A 15,274-nucleotide genomic window follows, 5' to 3' on the forward strand; every position below is an offset into this window, starting at 1 on the left:
CGACGTACATTCTTCTGAGCTGCTGAGATTTCTTCTTCCACTCGCTTAGAGTGTGTGACAGTGAAAAGCTTCCATTTGCCCAGTTAGTCCCAGAATGGCGAAGCCGCCGTCAGCAGCCGTCCCCCACTTCCTAACACGGCCTTGACTCAAAGCAACGGTCATGTCTCAATGTCAGAGCCCACCCACCCTCGTCCGTCTCATCTCCGTGGCATTTTGTGCAGAAGGGCTCAAACACACGCCCCTCTCTCCCTCCACCTTCTAGTTGCCAGCGAGCCCCGAAACGACGCACCGAGTGGCATTTTCACTCCGGGCTTACTGTCATCCACCTGGAAGACAGGCACTGCTGGGAACCTCAATAGACAGCCCCAGACAAAAGTCAGTGCGGTGGAGCGGAAGCACTCACGGTTCCACGGAAACATCCGGCAGGGAAGACGGAGGTGAAAACACCAGGTGACTCTGACATGTCAAAATGGACGTTTCTGTGGCACGGAAGTGCAAAGCCTATGGATGGTGAGACTGCCCTTCTCTGAGATGCTTTCTGAAATCCCTTGGGTTTACTGCTGATGGCGCCCTTCTTTCTATGCTTTTTGTATAGTCCACCATGCCAAGCACAAGGAAAAAAGCTCACCCGGTCCACGCAAATGCAAACGCCAATTTCCCTACAAGGTGTCCCTTTCTTCAGGACAAACTAGACTCGTTGCAAGTTGGCAAATACATGCTTGGGAAGCAGAGGGGCGTCTAACTGCCACGTTCCTTCCCCTTCCCTTCAGCAAAACAGAGTCTTGGATTTTATACGCAACCCGTCACTAGTGGCTGCTGTGGGCATATATTGGGTGTAGGTCTCGTTTGAATTGATGTCTTGTAACTTTATTTGCCAAAGCTTTGTGGGGAGGGGCGGGTGAGCTGCACCTTGGAGAATAACTTTTTTTAAAAACTAGGAATCTGGGGCGTCTGGGTGGCTCAGTCGGTTGAGCATCCGACTCTTGATTTTGGCTCATGATCCCAGGGTCGTGGGATCAAGTCCTGTGGAGGGCTCCGAGCTGAGTGTGGAGCCTGCTTAAGGTTCTCTCTCTCTTTCTCCCTCTCCCCTGCTCGTGTACACACTCTCTCTCTCAGATAAAAATTGAATTCAATTTAAAAAACTAGGACTTTGAGAATCTTTTTTGAAAAACTTTTAAAATTATAGTAAAATACACATAACACAACGTTTGCCATTGCAGCCATTTTTAGGTGTACGAGGTCAGTGGCATAAGGACATTTGCACTACTGTGCACCGCCCCCTCCTCCCCCCCCCCCGCCCCGTCTACAGAACTTTTTTGAAGGATTACTTTTTTTTTTTTAATTTTTTTTTCAACGTTTTTTATTTATTTTTGGGACAGAGAGAGATGAACGGGGGAGGGGCAGAGAGAGAGGGAGACACAGAATCACAGAATCGGAAACAGGCTCCAGGCTCTGAGCCATCAGCCCAGAGCCCGACGCGGGGCTCGAACTCACGGACCGCGAGATCGTGACCTGGCTGAAGTCGGACGCTTAACCGACTGCGCCACCCAGGCGCCCCTACTTTTTTTTTTTAAACAACACATGATTGCGTCTTTAAGGTATTGCCATCTCGTACCAACGTTTTACCCCCAAAAGTACACAAAGACTTTTAGACAGCAGAAAAGCAGTTACCCCCACCAGAACTGCACACATCTATTATTCCCAGGGAACATCCCCAGGGAAACAGTAAATGAAAGAGGGATATTCCCAGCCCACTGAGTTCTAGGACAACATTAGACGTGGAGGCTTCATTTCGTTAGGTTTCAAGGGACTGGCCGGAAAAGTGAACAGCAGCCTTCTCGGAAGGCCTCAGGTCCCCGGGTTTCTGGAAGGAGGCGTACTGGCGAGGAGGGAAACGATGTGCGGATTAACGCCTTCCTGCCTCCTCGAGCGCAGACCGCGCCCCCTTCCGCCAGCCCACCCCTAGGCTCACCTGGTCGCTTTCGATGACAGCGCGTGCCCACTGGTGGGCCTTGTAGAGCTCGTGCCGGCGATCTGGCTTCTCCTGGAACCGAGGCTCCTTTTTGGCAGGGTCGTCGTCCCCAAAACAGGGAGATTGTGCTTTGGGGACAAGTTTCACATCATCCACAAAGATGAAGGGCTTGAATATGGACCTGGGGAGAAAGGAGAGGTGCTTCAGCCCAACTGAGCTTGAGGCGTGAGGACACCAGAGGCTGTCCTTTCGTTAGGCCAATGCTTCCTGAGCCAGCTCCCGGCGGCTGGTGGGTGGGGGCCGAGACAGACACAACTGCGTATTTTAGTAAATATTTTAGTAAAGCTGTCATTTGCCAGCTGCAAGTTCTTCTATGAGCAGCAAGGAGACATCAAAACAGACTTGCTTTGTTCCTGGAAGAACGTTTGGGAGGCCCCTTTCGGCTGTACAAAGTAAGGCGAACAGACGCGTGGCGTTTGGAGAAAAGGGTGCAACGGGCCATCCATCTAGGCTGAAAGGCGTCTGCCTTTCTCTACCCTGGGGCAGCACCTGCAATAACAATAGAAGAGAGAGGACTACAAACACACCCCCAGGTGTACGGCTCGGATCCGGGTTATTTTCTCTCCTCTACGCCGGTGCCCTGGCCACCATGCTTCGAGTGGGTTAGCAGTGAGCTGGGATATTGACTCCTTCAGCCCTGAGGTGGCGGGGCTCGAGGCGGCCAGGGAAGCCCTGCCAGTGTGCCACACAAACACGTTCAGGTGTGCCACAGTCTGAAAAGAACTGGGAAGCGGGGACCCTGGCTCCCCGAATTGTGTCCTTGGACCCGGGGCTTCGGCATCACCCTCAGGCCCCGCCCCCATCCTGCTGAATCAGGACGTGCACGTCAACAAGGTCCCCAGGGGATTGGGGAGTCTGAGGAGCAGGGCTACAGGGACAACAGGACGGGCTCTTCCCCCATCTGAAGCGCCCCTCCCCCACCGCCCCACGCCCGCTATCTGGAGATAGGATGTTCTATGAAACTTCTTGTAAGCCAAAATGGTATAGAGCAAAGAAGCAGTTACAATTTCATAAGAGCGAGAAGCCTCTTGGGATTCCTTTCGGTTAGTGAAAATAGGTACTGTACTAACGCACGTCTTTTGTAAAAGGGGCGTGGCAGAAAAAGAACTTGCGGATAGCGGGGGAAATCTGTCATGAGAAGTAACCTCTTAGGTTAGTTCCCTGAGGAGGTCACGGGAAAGAGGGTCAAGAGAGTCAAGACACCGAACTCACTCTGCAAGACCGGGCTCGGGCTAAGTTGATTTGATTATTACAAGCAGCGAGACCTTCATACTCCAAGCTGGGGAAGTGGGGTGGGCCTGGTTAAGGATGGGTGCCAGGTACCCTGTTCATGGACCTTCCCTCCCCAGGACATGGGGGGGCTGCCTTTCATAGAGGGACCACGAAGTGCCACCTCCTACAGCCCCTTGAACATCCATGGGTCGTTGGCCCTTCTACTGAATGCTCAATACAATGCTGCATTATCCAATTAGTCATTCAGTTGATTCTGCAAAAGGGCTGCAGGGTGAGGGGTCCCAGGAAAAGGGTAACAGACGGGGAAGGGTGGGGAAGCGGGAAGAAAACGGGGGGGAGCAAAGAGTCCGGCACAGACATGGCAGACATGGCTTCTGGGGCCTTCTGGTCTCTTACAACACAGCGGCCTCACAGGAGGCAAGCATCCCATCCTTCAGGACCTGATAGCACAAGGGGTTCCTGAAAAGTCGGCGCCCATCGTGCCGCCTGCCAGCAGACGTTAATCTGCAGCCTCCTGGCCCAGCGCAGAGACCCTTCTGTGGGACCCTGGCTCTGAGGCTCCTGCTATGCAGCCCCAAGCCCGCACAGTTCACGTCCTCTGGGCCGCAGGGTCTGTGCCGTGGCCAGAAAGGGGCAGAGTCGTGACCTCCGCAGGCTTACGCTGGGCAATGAGGTGGCCAGGCTCAGTCACTGGGAGGGCGTTACTTTACATCTCAGGACCATTCTGCCACGGTGGCCCCGTGGGCGAGAACCACGGTTCTGGGGGGCCAGGAGGGGCACAGTCTGGTATCACTCGTCGGGCTGAGCACGGATCCCAGATCTGCCTGACTCGTGACAGCGGCGGCAGGGCACTGGGCTGGGCCTCAGAATGAGGGTACGCGACTCCTCTCTACTCTGACCAGCTGTGGGGGCACTCGTGCTCCCTTGTCTCTGATTGGGACTAAAATGATCTCGAAGTTCCCTTCCAGGTTCCAAACCTATAAATTTCTATTTGTATGTCATGCAGTTCATGAACTTATGACTCTGACTTCATGACGTTCATGCTGGGGTGCTTGGGTGGCTCAGTCGGTTGAGCGTCTGACTTTGGCTCAGGTCACAATCTTACGGTTCGTGAGTTCGAGCCCCGCATTGGGCTCGTTGCTGTCAACACAGAGCCTGCTTCAGATCCTCTGTCCATTTCTCTCTCTCTCTCTGCCCCTCCCCTGCGCTCTCTCTCTCTCTCTCTCTCTCTCTCTCGGATCCTCTGTCCACCTCTCTCTCTCTCTCTGCCCCTCCCCTGCGCTCTCTCTCTCTCTCTCTCTCTCTCGGATCCTCTGTCCACCTCTCTCTCTCTCTCTGCCCCTCCCCTGCGTGCGCTCTCTCTCTCTCTCTCTCTCTCTCTCGGATCCTCTGTCCACCTCTCTCTCTCTCTGGCCCTCCCCTGCGCGCTCTCTCTCTCTCTCTCTCTCTCTCTCGGATCCTCTGTCCACCTCTCTCTCTCTCTGGCCCTCCCCTGCGCTCTCTCTCTCTCTCTCGGATCCTCTGTCCACCTCTCTCTCTCTCTGGCCCTCCCCTGAGCTCTCTCTCTCTCTCTCAAAAATAAACATTAAAAACAAGAAGTTCATGCTAAGTACAGTCATGGTCTTTTGCATCCAATACATAGGATAACAGGGTAGTAAAAATCAGAACATTCCAGTTGATGGAATTGCCAACCCACTCCACCTCAATAAAGGTGCCCAGTGGCTTTTCTAAAGCAAGAAAGTACCGTATGTTTACTAGTTATCCCATCTATCAGTTTTCTTTCTCAAAATAAATAATAAATACGATGGGATTCCCATAATACTCTAATGCAGCCAAAGCTCTCCAAGGATTTTTCCCCCAAAGTCTGTAAGGAAGTCAGCACCCTCAACTGCTATAAACATGAAGCATAGATTTGTCAAGTGGTTAAAGGGAGAGTTTTTGAGACTGAATAAATAAAAAACTACTGCTGATAACAAACTGCAATAACACTAATAATTATTTAAACCTGAATGTGGGAATTATAATTCAGGGTTTATTTGTGCCTATGTATCCAAAAAAAGCAGAATGTGGGTAACTCAGTGGTTCCCAAACCTTCTGATTTCTCGCCAAGCCTTATAAAAAATCACACGAACAATACAAATAGGTGAGGAGAATTTCTGACATTTTCCCACACTTGAAGTTCAGATCGAGGGGGGTGCCTGGGTGGCTCAGGCGGTTAAGCGTCCAACTTCGTTTCAGGTCATGTTTTACAGATCGTGAGTTTGAGCCCTGCATCGGGCTCTGTACTGGTGGTTCGGCGCTTGCTTGAGATTCTTTCTCTCTCCGTCTCTCTCTCTCTTCCCCTTCTCTACTTACTTTCTCTCTCTCTCAAAAATAAACTTTTTTTTTAAAAGCCCAGATGGTAGCTTCTTAAATGCCACTTCATCAAATGTATGCTAAGTAACGACCCGGACATTAAATGACTTGACCAAGGTCACATATCCAGCCAGCGGCAAAGCTGAAACTGTCATCTGAGTCACAAGGCACACCCCTCCCAGGCCACCGGGACAGGGCAGGGCATACTTTGTCACACTTGTGGAACCCTCCCAGAGTGTCCCAGGGATGGCCCTGATGTGAGGCACACCTGAGAGGGCTCCAGAAAGCCGGTTCAAAGAAGCCTCCTAACCCGGAATTCACCCCGGGTCACTCGGCCCCTGCATTGTGTGCCGTGACACGAACACAGGATAATAGGCCCAAAAGGGGAAAGTGCTTCCAGCGGCAAAGAGTCTCCCATCAGCTGGTTAATGAGGAGGTTTAAGGCCGGTTGAGCGACTCTACAGGGACAATCCACCGTCAGGAGGGACAATTAAACAAAGGAAGCCATGAGCAACATAAAGGAAACCATATGACCACGACCCTCAGCTCTCCCTGAGACAAATCTAAGGCACAGTCTGATGACAGGGACCAGAGCGTGGTCTCCCACGCTCTGTCTCAGAAGTCTGCAGAATCTTAGCCTTCGAGCCCAGAGACCTGCTCCCTGGGAGGCGTCCTGGCCTCATCTGTCCCTTTTGTCTTCCAGAATCTTGTGACGCACGCACCGACCCAGTGTAAAAAATGTTTCCCTGTCATTTGTTTTCTCATTTGGCAAGAAAGCATAATTACCATGGAAACCCCTGACGTTTTATAGCATGTCATAACTTTCAAAGCGCTTGCATTCAGTTCTCCTAGTACCCCTATTTTTCTATTCGTTCACTTTTCTATTCTATCCATTCAACACGCAAATACGTGTTGAGTAATGATTGAGTACCCGTTACCATTCTAGGTACTAGGGATATAGCAATGAACAAGGCAGGGAAAACATTTCCATCTCATTTTACAGATGAGAAGACTGAGGCTCACAGCAGCTAAGTGTTGGGTCCAAAGGCATATTCCTAGTAAGTGGCAGATGGAGAACTAAATTCAGGTCTTCTAAACTGAGGTCAGTTTTCCGCCCACGACCTCACACCGTTATATTAACCTTCTGTTGGTTCTTCATACACACTGTGCAGAAAAAGAAAAGCCTTTTGGTGCTTTGGGATTTTTTTTTTTTAACATTTTTATTTATTTTTGGGACACAGAGAGACAAAGCATGAATGGGGGAGGGGCAGAGAGAGAGGGAGACACAGAATCGGAAACAGGCTCCAGGCTCTGAGCCATCAGCCCAGAGCCCGACGCGGGGCTCGAACTCACGGACCGCGAGATCGTGACCTGGCTGAAGTCGGACGCTTAACCGACTGCGCCACCCAGGCGCCCCGGTGCTTTGGGATTTTATCATCAGTGGCCAGCCGGCACTTCTGACCTCAAATATGGCTCTATCCTTAGGAAGGTGCAGAAACTCCCCAAGCCACTCAGCCAGGCTTATCCCGCACCCTGGAGTCCCCCAGATCCACTGAGGGGAGTCTGGCACAGAGCGGGGCAGCAAAAGGCTCCTGCGTGGGTGAATCTGCTAAACATTCAACCAAGCTCAAAATAACCCAAAATAACCAGTTTTCTCTCAACTGCAGGCGTCTCTTGAATGGGTCGCTCCAGCTTTACTGTCGGTCACTTTAATCACACGATCTCAGCCGCATCTGGCTGAGGGCAGGACCTATCAGCGAAGGGCCTTTCTATTTTAAAGGGAAAGAGAACTCGTACATTTGGGGCATGGGATGAGCTTCGGGCTGGATCCAGATGCTCTGGAAGGTTGTGAGGTCAAAGGGCAGGAGAGAGGAGGAAGCTGGTGCCGTACGCATCCAGAGTGAAATTGACGGGGGTGCTATTTCACACGGGGCCCTCACCTCTGGGTACGTCTCTGCTGGTTGTTCCCTGAACAGCACCAGGGATCGTATTTACCTACGCGGCCGCGTCTAAGGTTTGTTAAGTGTTATCTCCACCAACAGACAGGCCGCTCGTCACTACATTTGAATTAACCAGATGAGACAGTCTCAGTTGACTCAGCTTCGCCTCTCAAACTTAGCACACTGGGAGAAGAGAAGAAACACACACACACACACACACACACACACACACACACACACACCAGGTCCCCTGCAACTCCCCAGCTATCGGCCGCTAGTTAAATTAGGCCCAACATCCCATTTTCCTAGAATTTCTTCCCTATTTTCTGTTTCCTGGGCCGAAGTCCACAGCCTCATACGATGAGAAAATGGGTTGGGACACAGCCTTCTAATATTTAAAATGGAAAAGTTTTTTAATTTTCTCCCCCTCTTGGTTTCTCCATCCTGTACCCCGAGTGGGCTTTCTGTGGGCTTTCTCAGATGTGGGGCCTCTTGGCGATGTGCCGGTTTGGCAACCATATCTGAAAAAAATAAGCCCCGATCCATGGCGTCTGCCGGCTTCTGTGGTGTGAAGGTGCCCACTGTGACCCGTGTCACGTTACCGGTGTGACGTCACTGAACACAGGGTTGGGAAGAGACACACCTGCTCGGCTCTCACGGGCTCCAGGACCCCGAACTTCACAGTCTCAATGTGCTAAGGTCCCTCTCTCCCCTTTCCCTCTCCATTCTTCACATCAGTGAGGCTTTGGCAAGTGCCAGCTTCCACGAAGGAAATGGCTTCCAAAGGTCAGAACCAGAGCACTGAAGTCAGTCGCTGTCACCACGTGGATAACTGAGGCACCAGCTGACTCAACGGAATATTAATAGGACAGAACCTGCCTCCTCAATAAAATTTAATTAAAGGTCCTTTGCATCTCCCTCTTTCGCTCTCAAACTCTGACTTTTGCGCCTCCATCCAGCCCTCAAACTTGCACAGAACCTGGTCCCTCCTGGAAGGGGCGGAGAAAGAGGAAAAGAGAGCGCGAGAACAAGTTATTTCCAGAGAAGGATCTGTAATAAGTCCACCGAGCAAAGGGCAGAGACGTGTCGAAGCAGACTGAGCAACAGTCAGATGGTGTCCTTTGGTTCCGAACATTAATTGGGAGGGATAAAGAACACGGTCCCGCTCTTAAATCACAATCTTTCGCAAGCCCCCTGCTTTGAAATGATTTCCTGAAAACATCTCTCTACTGTTCCCAGCGTCAGCAGAAGCCAGCTAAAATCTCCCCCATTTACTACCTAAAAACCCAAGAGGAGGTAATTATGCTTCCTGCTGACAAAATAGAAAATGTTAAACATGCCCAATTACAGAGAAACACTGAAATGGTGAATAGGAGAAAAGATTCTGTGACAGTTCGAACAGTCACAGTAGGAAACGCAGCTCCCTCAGCCCTGAAAGATAAAAAATGAATGCCTTAATCTTCTTCAAGCTCTTTTCAATTAATTTAACCATGAATAACTTTCTTTTAAAATTACTTGAAATCTTCCAGATTAAATATAAGCAGGCTATTTCCCAGCCCATTTTTAGAACCGTACGGGGCCATGTACTTCAGTCTAGGAAATGGCATTCCTTTGTGTCAGTGTTCTGGCCTCACACAGCCCTGTCTTCTAAGCACAGCGGGGGCCGGTGCCTGAGACATGAGGAGCAAGGCGGGGACTTCAGGCCTTCCTCAGCTCAACCCACTCCTTCAAAGGCTCCTGCCCGCTAAAGAACACGGCAGGGCATTCTAGTCACTCTACAGAAGGGCTCTAAGTGCCCACGTGTACCCCTGTGGTGCGGCACAGAGCGCTCCCAAGAGGCAGCGTTCGGGGCAAGCTAAGTCGGAGTCCATGAAGGGAGGCCCAGACAACAGGGAGAGGAAGGACGCGCCCCAGAGCTGGTGGACGGACAAGAGGGCGGGAGCAGGGCCACCCATGAGACCAAGCATCCAGAGCTTCGAGATAAGGTCAAAAGGAAGCAGCCGGGGTCAACCAGGAGCGCACCCCGGGAGGTCGACTGGAATACCATGGAGAGGAGGTTCACTGTGGGAGGCCATGAGAGGGTGGCCAGGCTTGTCTACTGGAGGAGTGGGGGGTGGGGGTGGCGGGGAGAGGAGAGATGGAAACATAATCTACAACAGGGTACCGTTTCATGGCTCTCTGCATGTGTCCATGCCGTCTCCCTACCCAAAATGTCATTCCTGCTTTTCATTCCTAACAAACTCTTCCTCTTCCCACAATGCCCGGCGCTCAAGAGATCCTTCCTCAGTGAAGCGTGCTCCTTCATCATCTCCTCCAAGCCACCTGTTACCTTGCATACACTTCATCCCTAATACCCAATAAGCATGATATCTGGTATACAGTAGGTGCTTCATACATGCTTGTTGAATGAATACATGAGTGGACGAAAAACTAGGAATAGCTTATACTGAATTTAATAGTCAGGTCCTGCTAGAAGGATCTACTGATATTGGCAGTAGTTTAAAAGTAAGTCCGACAGGTCAAGAGAGGTACTCAGCTTTTCCCCTGAGTCATCTAAGAAACCATCCCTAGCTAGACACCATCATTGTCTTCTATTCCTGAAACAGTAAGAGGAGAATAAATATGTTTAGCTGAAAAGGGAATGAAATTGAACAGCTGCAGATTTCCTGATAGCAGTCAAAGATCTGACACCCGATATACAAACAATGATGAGTGTTTTCAGCCAAGAGAACCCCTAAAAAATACCACTGAAACTATCAGAATAGGACATCTTCATGGTTTTCCAGGCTGAGGGTCAGTCTTAACCTGACACATTCGTAAGCCCACCTTCAAGATTCTGATACAACAGGTTTGGGTCAAGGCACGTGTATTTTTCAAAAACTCCCCCAAGTGCTTCTGATAATGAACTGAATTAGAAACCACTGGAAAGCTGTGTCTAAGCCACTGATGCCATGACTTGCAGTGTATATGACCGAACGTTACCAGGGAGTGGGGCTGCTGTCTGCCTGGCAAATCAGAGATAGTCTTAATAAAAGTAGGGGCGCCTGGGTGGCGCAGTCGGTTAAGCGTCCGACTTCAGCCAGGTCACGATCTCGCAGTCTGTGAGTTTGAGCCCCGCGTCGGGCTCTGGGCTGATGGCTCAGAGCCTGGAGCCTGTTTCCGATTCTGTGTCTCCCTCTCTCTCTGCCCCTCCCCCGTTCATGCTCTGTCTCTCTCTGTCCCAAAAATAAATAAACGTTGAAAAAAAAAAAAATTAAAAAAAAAAAAAAAAGTTAAGCCTACTGTCTATTTACTTGGATTATCTCATTTAATCCTCCCAACAAGCATACGAAGTAGGAGCTGACATTATCCCCAGGACCCCCAGTCTGTACAGCACACTGAAGCTTACAGAGGTTAAGTAACTTACCAGCCACTCAGTGAGAGAGATGGAACTCAAAATCCTGACAGGTGATTCTAGAGGCTGTGTTCTTAAACACTGGGCAGTACAATGCCTTTGCTGAACGTAGGCAGAAAGCAACTCCCTAAAACACAATGTCTTACAAAGTTGTCGGTGCCCGGAGGCGCCTGGATGGCTCAGTCGGTTGAGCGTCCGACTTTGGCTCAGGTCACGACCTCGCGGTTCATGAGTTCGAGCCCCGCGTTGGGCTCTGTGCTGACAGCTCGGAGCCTGGAGCCTGCTTCGGATTCCGTGTCTCCCTCTCTCTCTGCCCCTCCCCTGATCACGCTCTGTCTCTCTCTGTCTCAAAAAGAAATAAAACATTAAAAAAAAATAAAAAAATAAAAAAAAGAAGTGGTCAGTGCCCTTGACGTTGCCTCAATCTGCATTGCCTCCGGGCTATTTGGTCCTCTAACTTACAGGAACTGATTGTTTTGATCAATCTTGGGCATTCCTGCATCTGTCTCACTGTGTGTTATGTATGTTTGCATCCCTCATATATGTTTGCATCCCTCATGCATGTTTGCACAACGCCTGGCCCATGATATCAACTCAATAAATATCGGTTGAATTTAAACCAATTTGATTCCACGGATGTCATAAAAATGATATGACTCCAGCCAAGAACTCCCCTTTGTCAAAGCTCTTTGTGCTGCATTGGCCACGTTGGGGCCGACTGAAAAATGTGACTCGGCTCTAGAAAAGAGAGGTACAGGGACGCAGCGCGGGCGCGTTGGATGAGCTTTCGAGGAGCGCATACTTCCTGCCAGCACGACTGTGTCTCAAACAAACCTGGAAGGATCTGGGGTCCCAGTGAAGTAGTGAATGCACGGCGAGCTTCTATTCTGAGGCAGAACGGACACTACACTGGCTGTGGTGAGGAAGGACTCGGAATCTATACAGACTCCGCCGGCTTTGTCCCGTAAGATGTCAATCATAGTCTGCACAGTGATGCTTTCTGTAAAGAAAAAAAAAAGAGAGAGAGAGAAAGAGAGAGAGAGAGAAGCTTTAATAGCGGCAAGTTGTGAACCAAAATCCATTTTTTCCTTTTCTTCTTAGTTACAGAACCCTGGACTATAACTGCCCAGCTACAGACGATATTTCCCAGCTTCCCTTGTGCCTCGGGCGGGGTCACGTGATAAATCCTGACCAGTGGGAGAGGAAATGCTACGTGCAACTTCCTCGTCACCTCCATACAAGGGATGGTTCGCCCTTCACTTTGTTTGCCCCTCTTTCTGCCGCCCAGGACATGCCCGCAAGTCGGACCACAGGTGGAAGTCAAACGTCGCGTGTGGCTGTCCTCTGGTGCCGGGTAACCCACCAGCCCTGGACTGGCCATATACATCTAGACCATAACACGGGAGAAAAATAAGCTTCCATTTTCTTGAAGCCATATTATTTTGGAGGCTCTTTGCGCTAAGTAGCACTTAGCAATTTCTCAACCAGTACAGTATGCAATAGAACGATATCCATAGGAAAATATGTGCAATCTATGCACAATCCACTAAGCAAGTTCTCTCATACACACTTGCTGGTTACAGTCAGCACTGTATTTGGAGAATGACCTCTCTGCAGTGGGAAAGAGACACACAGAGAAATATGCAGAACATTCACAGCCATTTTGAGTACTGGCTCTGACTTCAGATAAATGCGTAAACAACTCCTTGGCTACAAAGGACCCCGGTTTTACGTTTTCTCCCTCTGATCACGATTCGTTAAAACACTATTCTTTCCGTCTATGTTCACAGAGATGGAATCAAAGCGTCACACAAAGAAGAGGTGCCTTAAACTTCACTAACACAACTCACGTCCTCTTTGTACATTTCCAATTGTAATATGCCATACCTAAAAGGATTAATAAAGCCTTGATTTCTTCAACTACCCGGTGTTAAACATTTTTCATTGTCTTACGAATGAGTTTATTGATTTAAATCAGGACCCAGTCGGTTGATAACAGCTGAAATCTTTTTTAATCTCTGCCTCTCACTTTATCCCCTTGCATTTTTTTTTAATTTTTTTTTTTAATGTTTTATTTATTTCTGAGACAGAGAGAGACAGAGCATGAGCAGGGGAGGGGCAGAGAGAGAGAGAGACACAGAATCCGAAACAGGCCCCAGGCTCTGAGCTGTCAGCACAGAGCCCGACGCGGGGCTTGAACTCACAGACCACGAGATCATGACCTGAGCCGAAGTCGGACGCTCAACCGACTGAGCCACCCAGGTGCCCCTATCCCCTTGCATTTTATTTGTGGGGTCATTTCTCCTATAGAGTTTCCCACAGTCTGCACTTTGCAGACAGCAGCCCCTGGTGTTACTTAGTATGTCCTCCCATCTTCTGCATTTGCTGTAAACCAGTAGCTAGGTCCAGAGGCTTCATCAGATTTAGATTTGATGTTCTGGCAAGACTGCTTCATACATGGTATTATATACTTTTATCAAGCTGGGTTTGTTTGTTTTTTTAACTTTTGGAGTTTTTTTTGAAGTTCCCATTTTATTTTTTATTTAAAAAAAAATTTTTTTTTAACGTTTATTTATTTTTGAGACAGAGAGAGACAGAGCATGAACGGGGGAGGGGCAGAGAGAGAGGGAGACACAGAATTGGAAGCAGGCTCCAGGCTCTGAGCCATCAGCCCAGAGCCCGACGCGGGGCTCGAACTCATGGACCACGAGATCGTGACCTGAGCTGAAGTCGGATGCTTAACCGACTGAGCCACCCAGGCGCCCCATGAAGTTCCCATTTTAAAATGGATCACTGTCCTACCTTCCTACCCTTAATACATTAAGTTCTACAGCCAATGTGACGTGTTCTTCTACGTTAAGCATTGGCAAACTTTTTCTTAAACAACCAGACAGTAAATATTTCAGGATTATGGGCCCCACCACCTTGCTGTAACCTACCTGTCGCAACTCTGCAACTGTGCCAATGTGGCATGGAAGCAGTCATAACCAGCACCTAGATAAATGCGCACGGCTGTGTTCCAGTAAAATTTTATTTGCAAAATAGGGGATTGCCAGCAGGTCCCAGTCTGTTGACCCCTGTTCTAAATGATCACAGGTCTAACTTACAAAACGCATGTATCACTGGCAACTATAAAATGTGGCCTCAGTGGTTTACTTGGAAGGGTTTCCGCTCGGGCACGGAAGTAATAAGCTATCCAGTCACCACGTTTGCCTCAACATGGATTCTGATTAAGTCAACAGCTAGGTGCGAGATAGAGGGTTTGGGAAGAGAATTCAGAACAACAGTTCCAACTCAACAAATGTTCACGGAGCAAAAGACTATAATGGAGGGGATTCCCTCCACGAGGGGATCCCAGTATGAGTGAAAGACAGTGCCCTGCCCTCCAGGCTCAGCAGGCCACTGAGAAAGGAAAATACAGGAAGACAAGGCAATGAGTGAAATACACAAACGCTGAGGTAGAAGGAAGGCTACAGTAAGTTGTCACGAAGACAAGTACAATGACTTGAATCAGAAGGAGGAAAAACCCTCGTGGATGAGGAAGCATCCTGTAACAATAGATACACGTCATCCTGCCTGCACATCAGGGACATCAACACAAGTTCGTCTCTATGTACAAGGTCCGTTCTCATTTCCACCTCCTTGCTCACCCCCCGAAGTTCAGACAAGTTCTCTGAAACACAGCTGCAAGACAACAGGTATGAGAGGGAGAATCGTAAGGGATATACTAACTCACCTTCTTTCTTTTCTAAGCTGTCTTTGCCTGCACAGCAGTCTAGGTGGTCATCAGCTGGAGAAAAAACTTCGGAAAAATTGAACTCGTCCTCTCCCGTCCACCAGCCTTGACTCTGAGCATAACTCCTGAGCTCAGGATGCTGCGCGTCTATCTTAGTGGTGAGCGAAAGCTGATTGCAAATACACTTCACTCCCTCTGTAGAGAGTGCAAAGTCCGGTTAGCTGGAAAGATACTTAGAAGGACTTAATCAAGAAATGGAAATTTACAGCGAATCCTTTCTCTGCAATTCGACTTTAGAGAGAGGAAATGATTCTATTTTGAAGAGAGAAACACAATCCTTGGTCCTCTTGTAAGAAGACCTCCCAGAAGGTTTGACCAGTCCTGACCGGGCACTACCACATTTTAAAGGAGCAATGGTCGCTGGATCTAAAACTCACACTCAGAAGGAAACCTGTGCAGCTCTCATTAGGGCTAAATAAACCCCAGGCATCTATTAACCATAGGAAAAATGAAAGGTTTCTTGAAAGAGACATGACGCGACTTACAAGACTTACGAACATCACAACTATAGCCCTGCTTCTTCC

At 49.3% G+C, this 15,274-nt stretch overlaps 1 protein-coding gene across 1 annotated transcript in view; it reads right to left on the reverse strand.

The window, feature by feature from the left end:
• SCRN1 (secernin 1) overlaps positions 1–15,274 on the reverse strand; it is a 64,722-nt gene that overhangs the window by 4,658 nt on the left and 44,790 nt on the right. Inside the window, exons 5-7 of the mRNA XM_047096963.1 lie at positions 14,691–14,885; positions 11,789–11,954; positions 1,973–2,153 (exon numbers count right to left, since the gene is read on the reverse strand). Coding sequence (XP_046952919.1) covers positions 1,973–2,153; positions 11,789–11,954; positions 14,691–14,885 — 542 coding nt within the window. The remainder of the gene's footprint in view (positions 1–1,972; positions 2,154–11,788; positions 11,955–14,690; positions 14,886–15,274) is intronic.

Source organism: Lynx rufus, unplaced genomic scaffold, assembly GCF_022079265.1.
Source record: "Lynx rufus isolate CCGP_SWC_20201006 ecotype Redwood Valley unplaced genomic scaffold, mLynRuf1.p SCAF_4, whole genome shotgun sequence".
Lineage (NCBI taxonomy): Eukaryota > Metazoa > Chordata > Mammalia > Carnivora > Felidae > Lynx > Lynx rufus.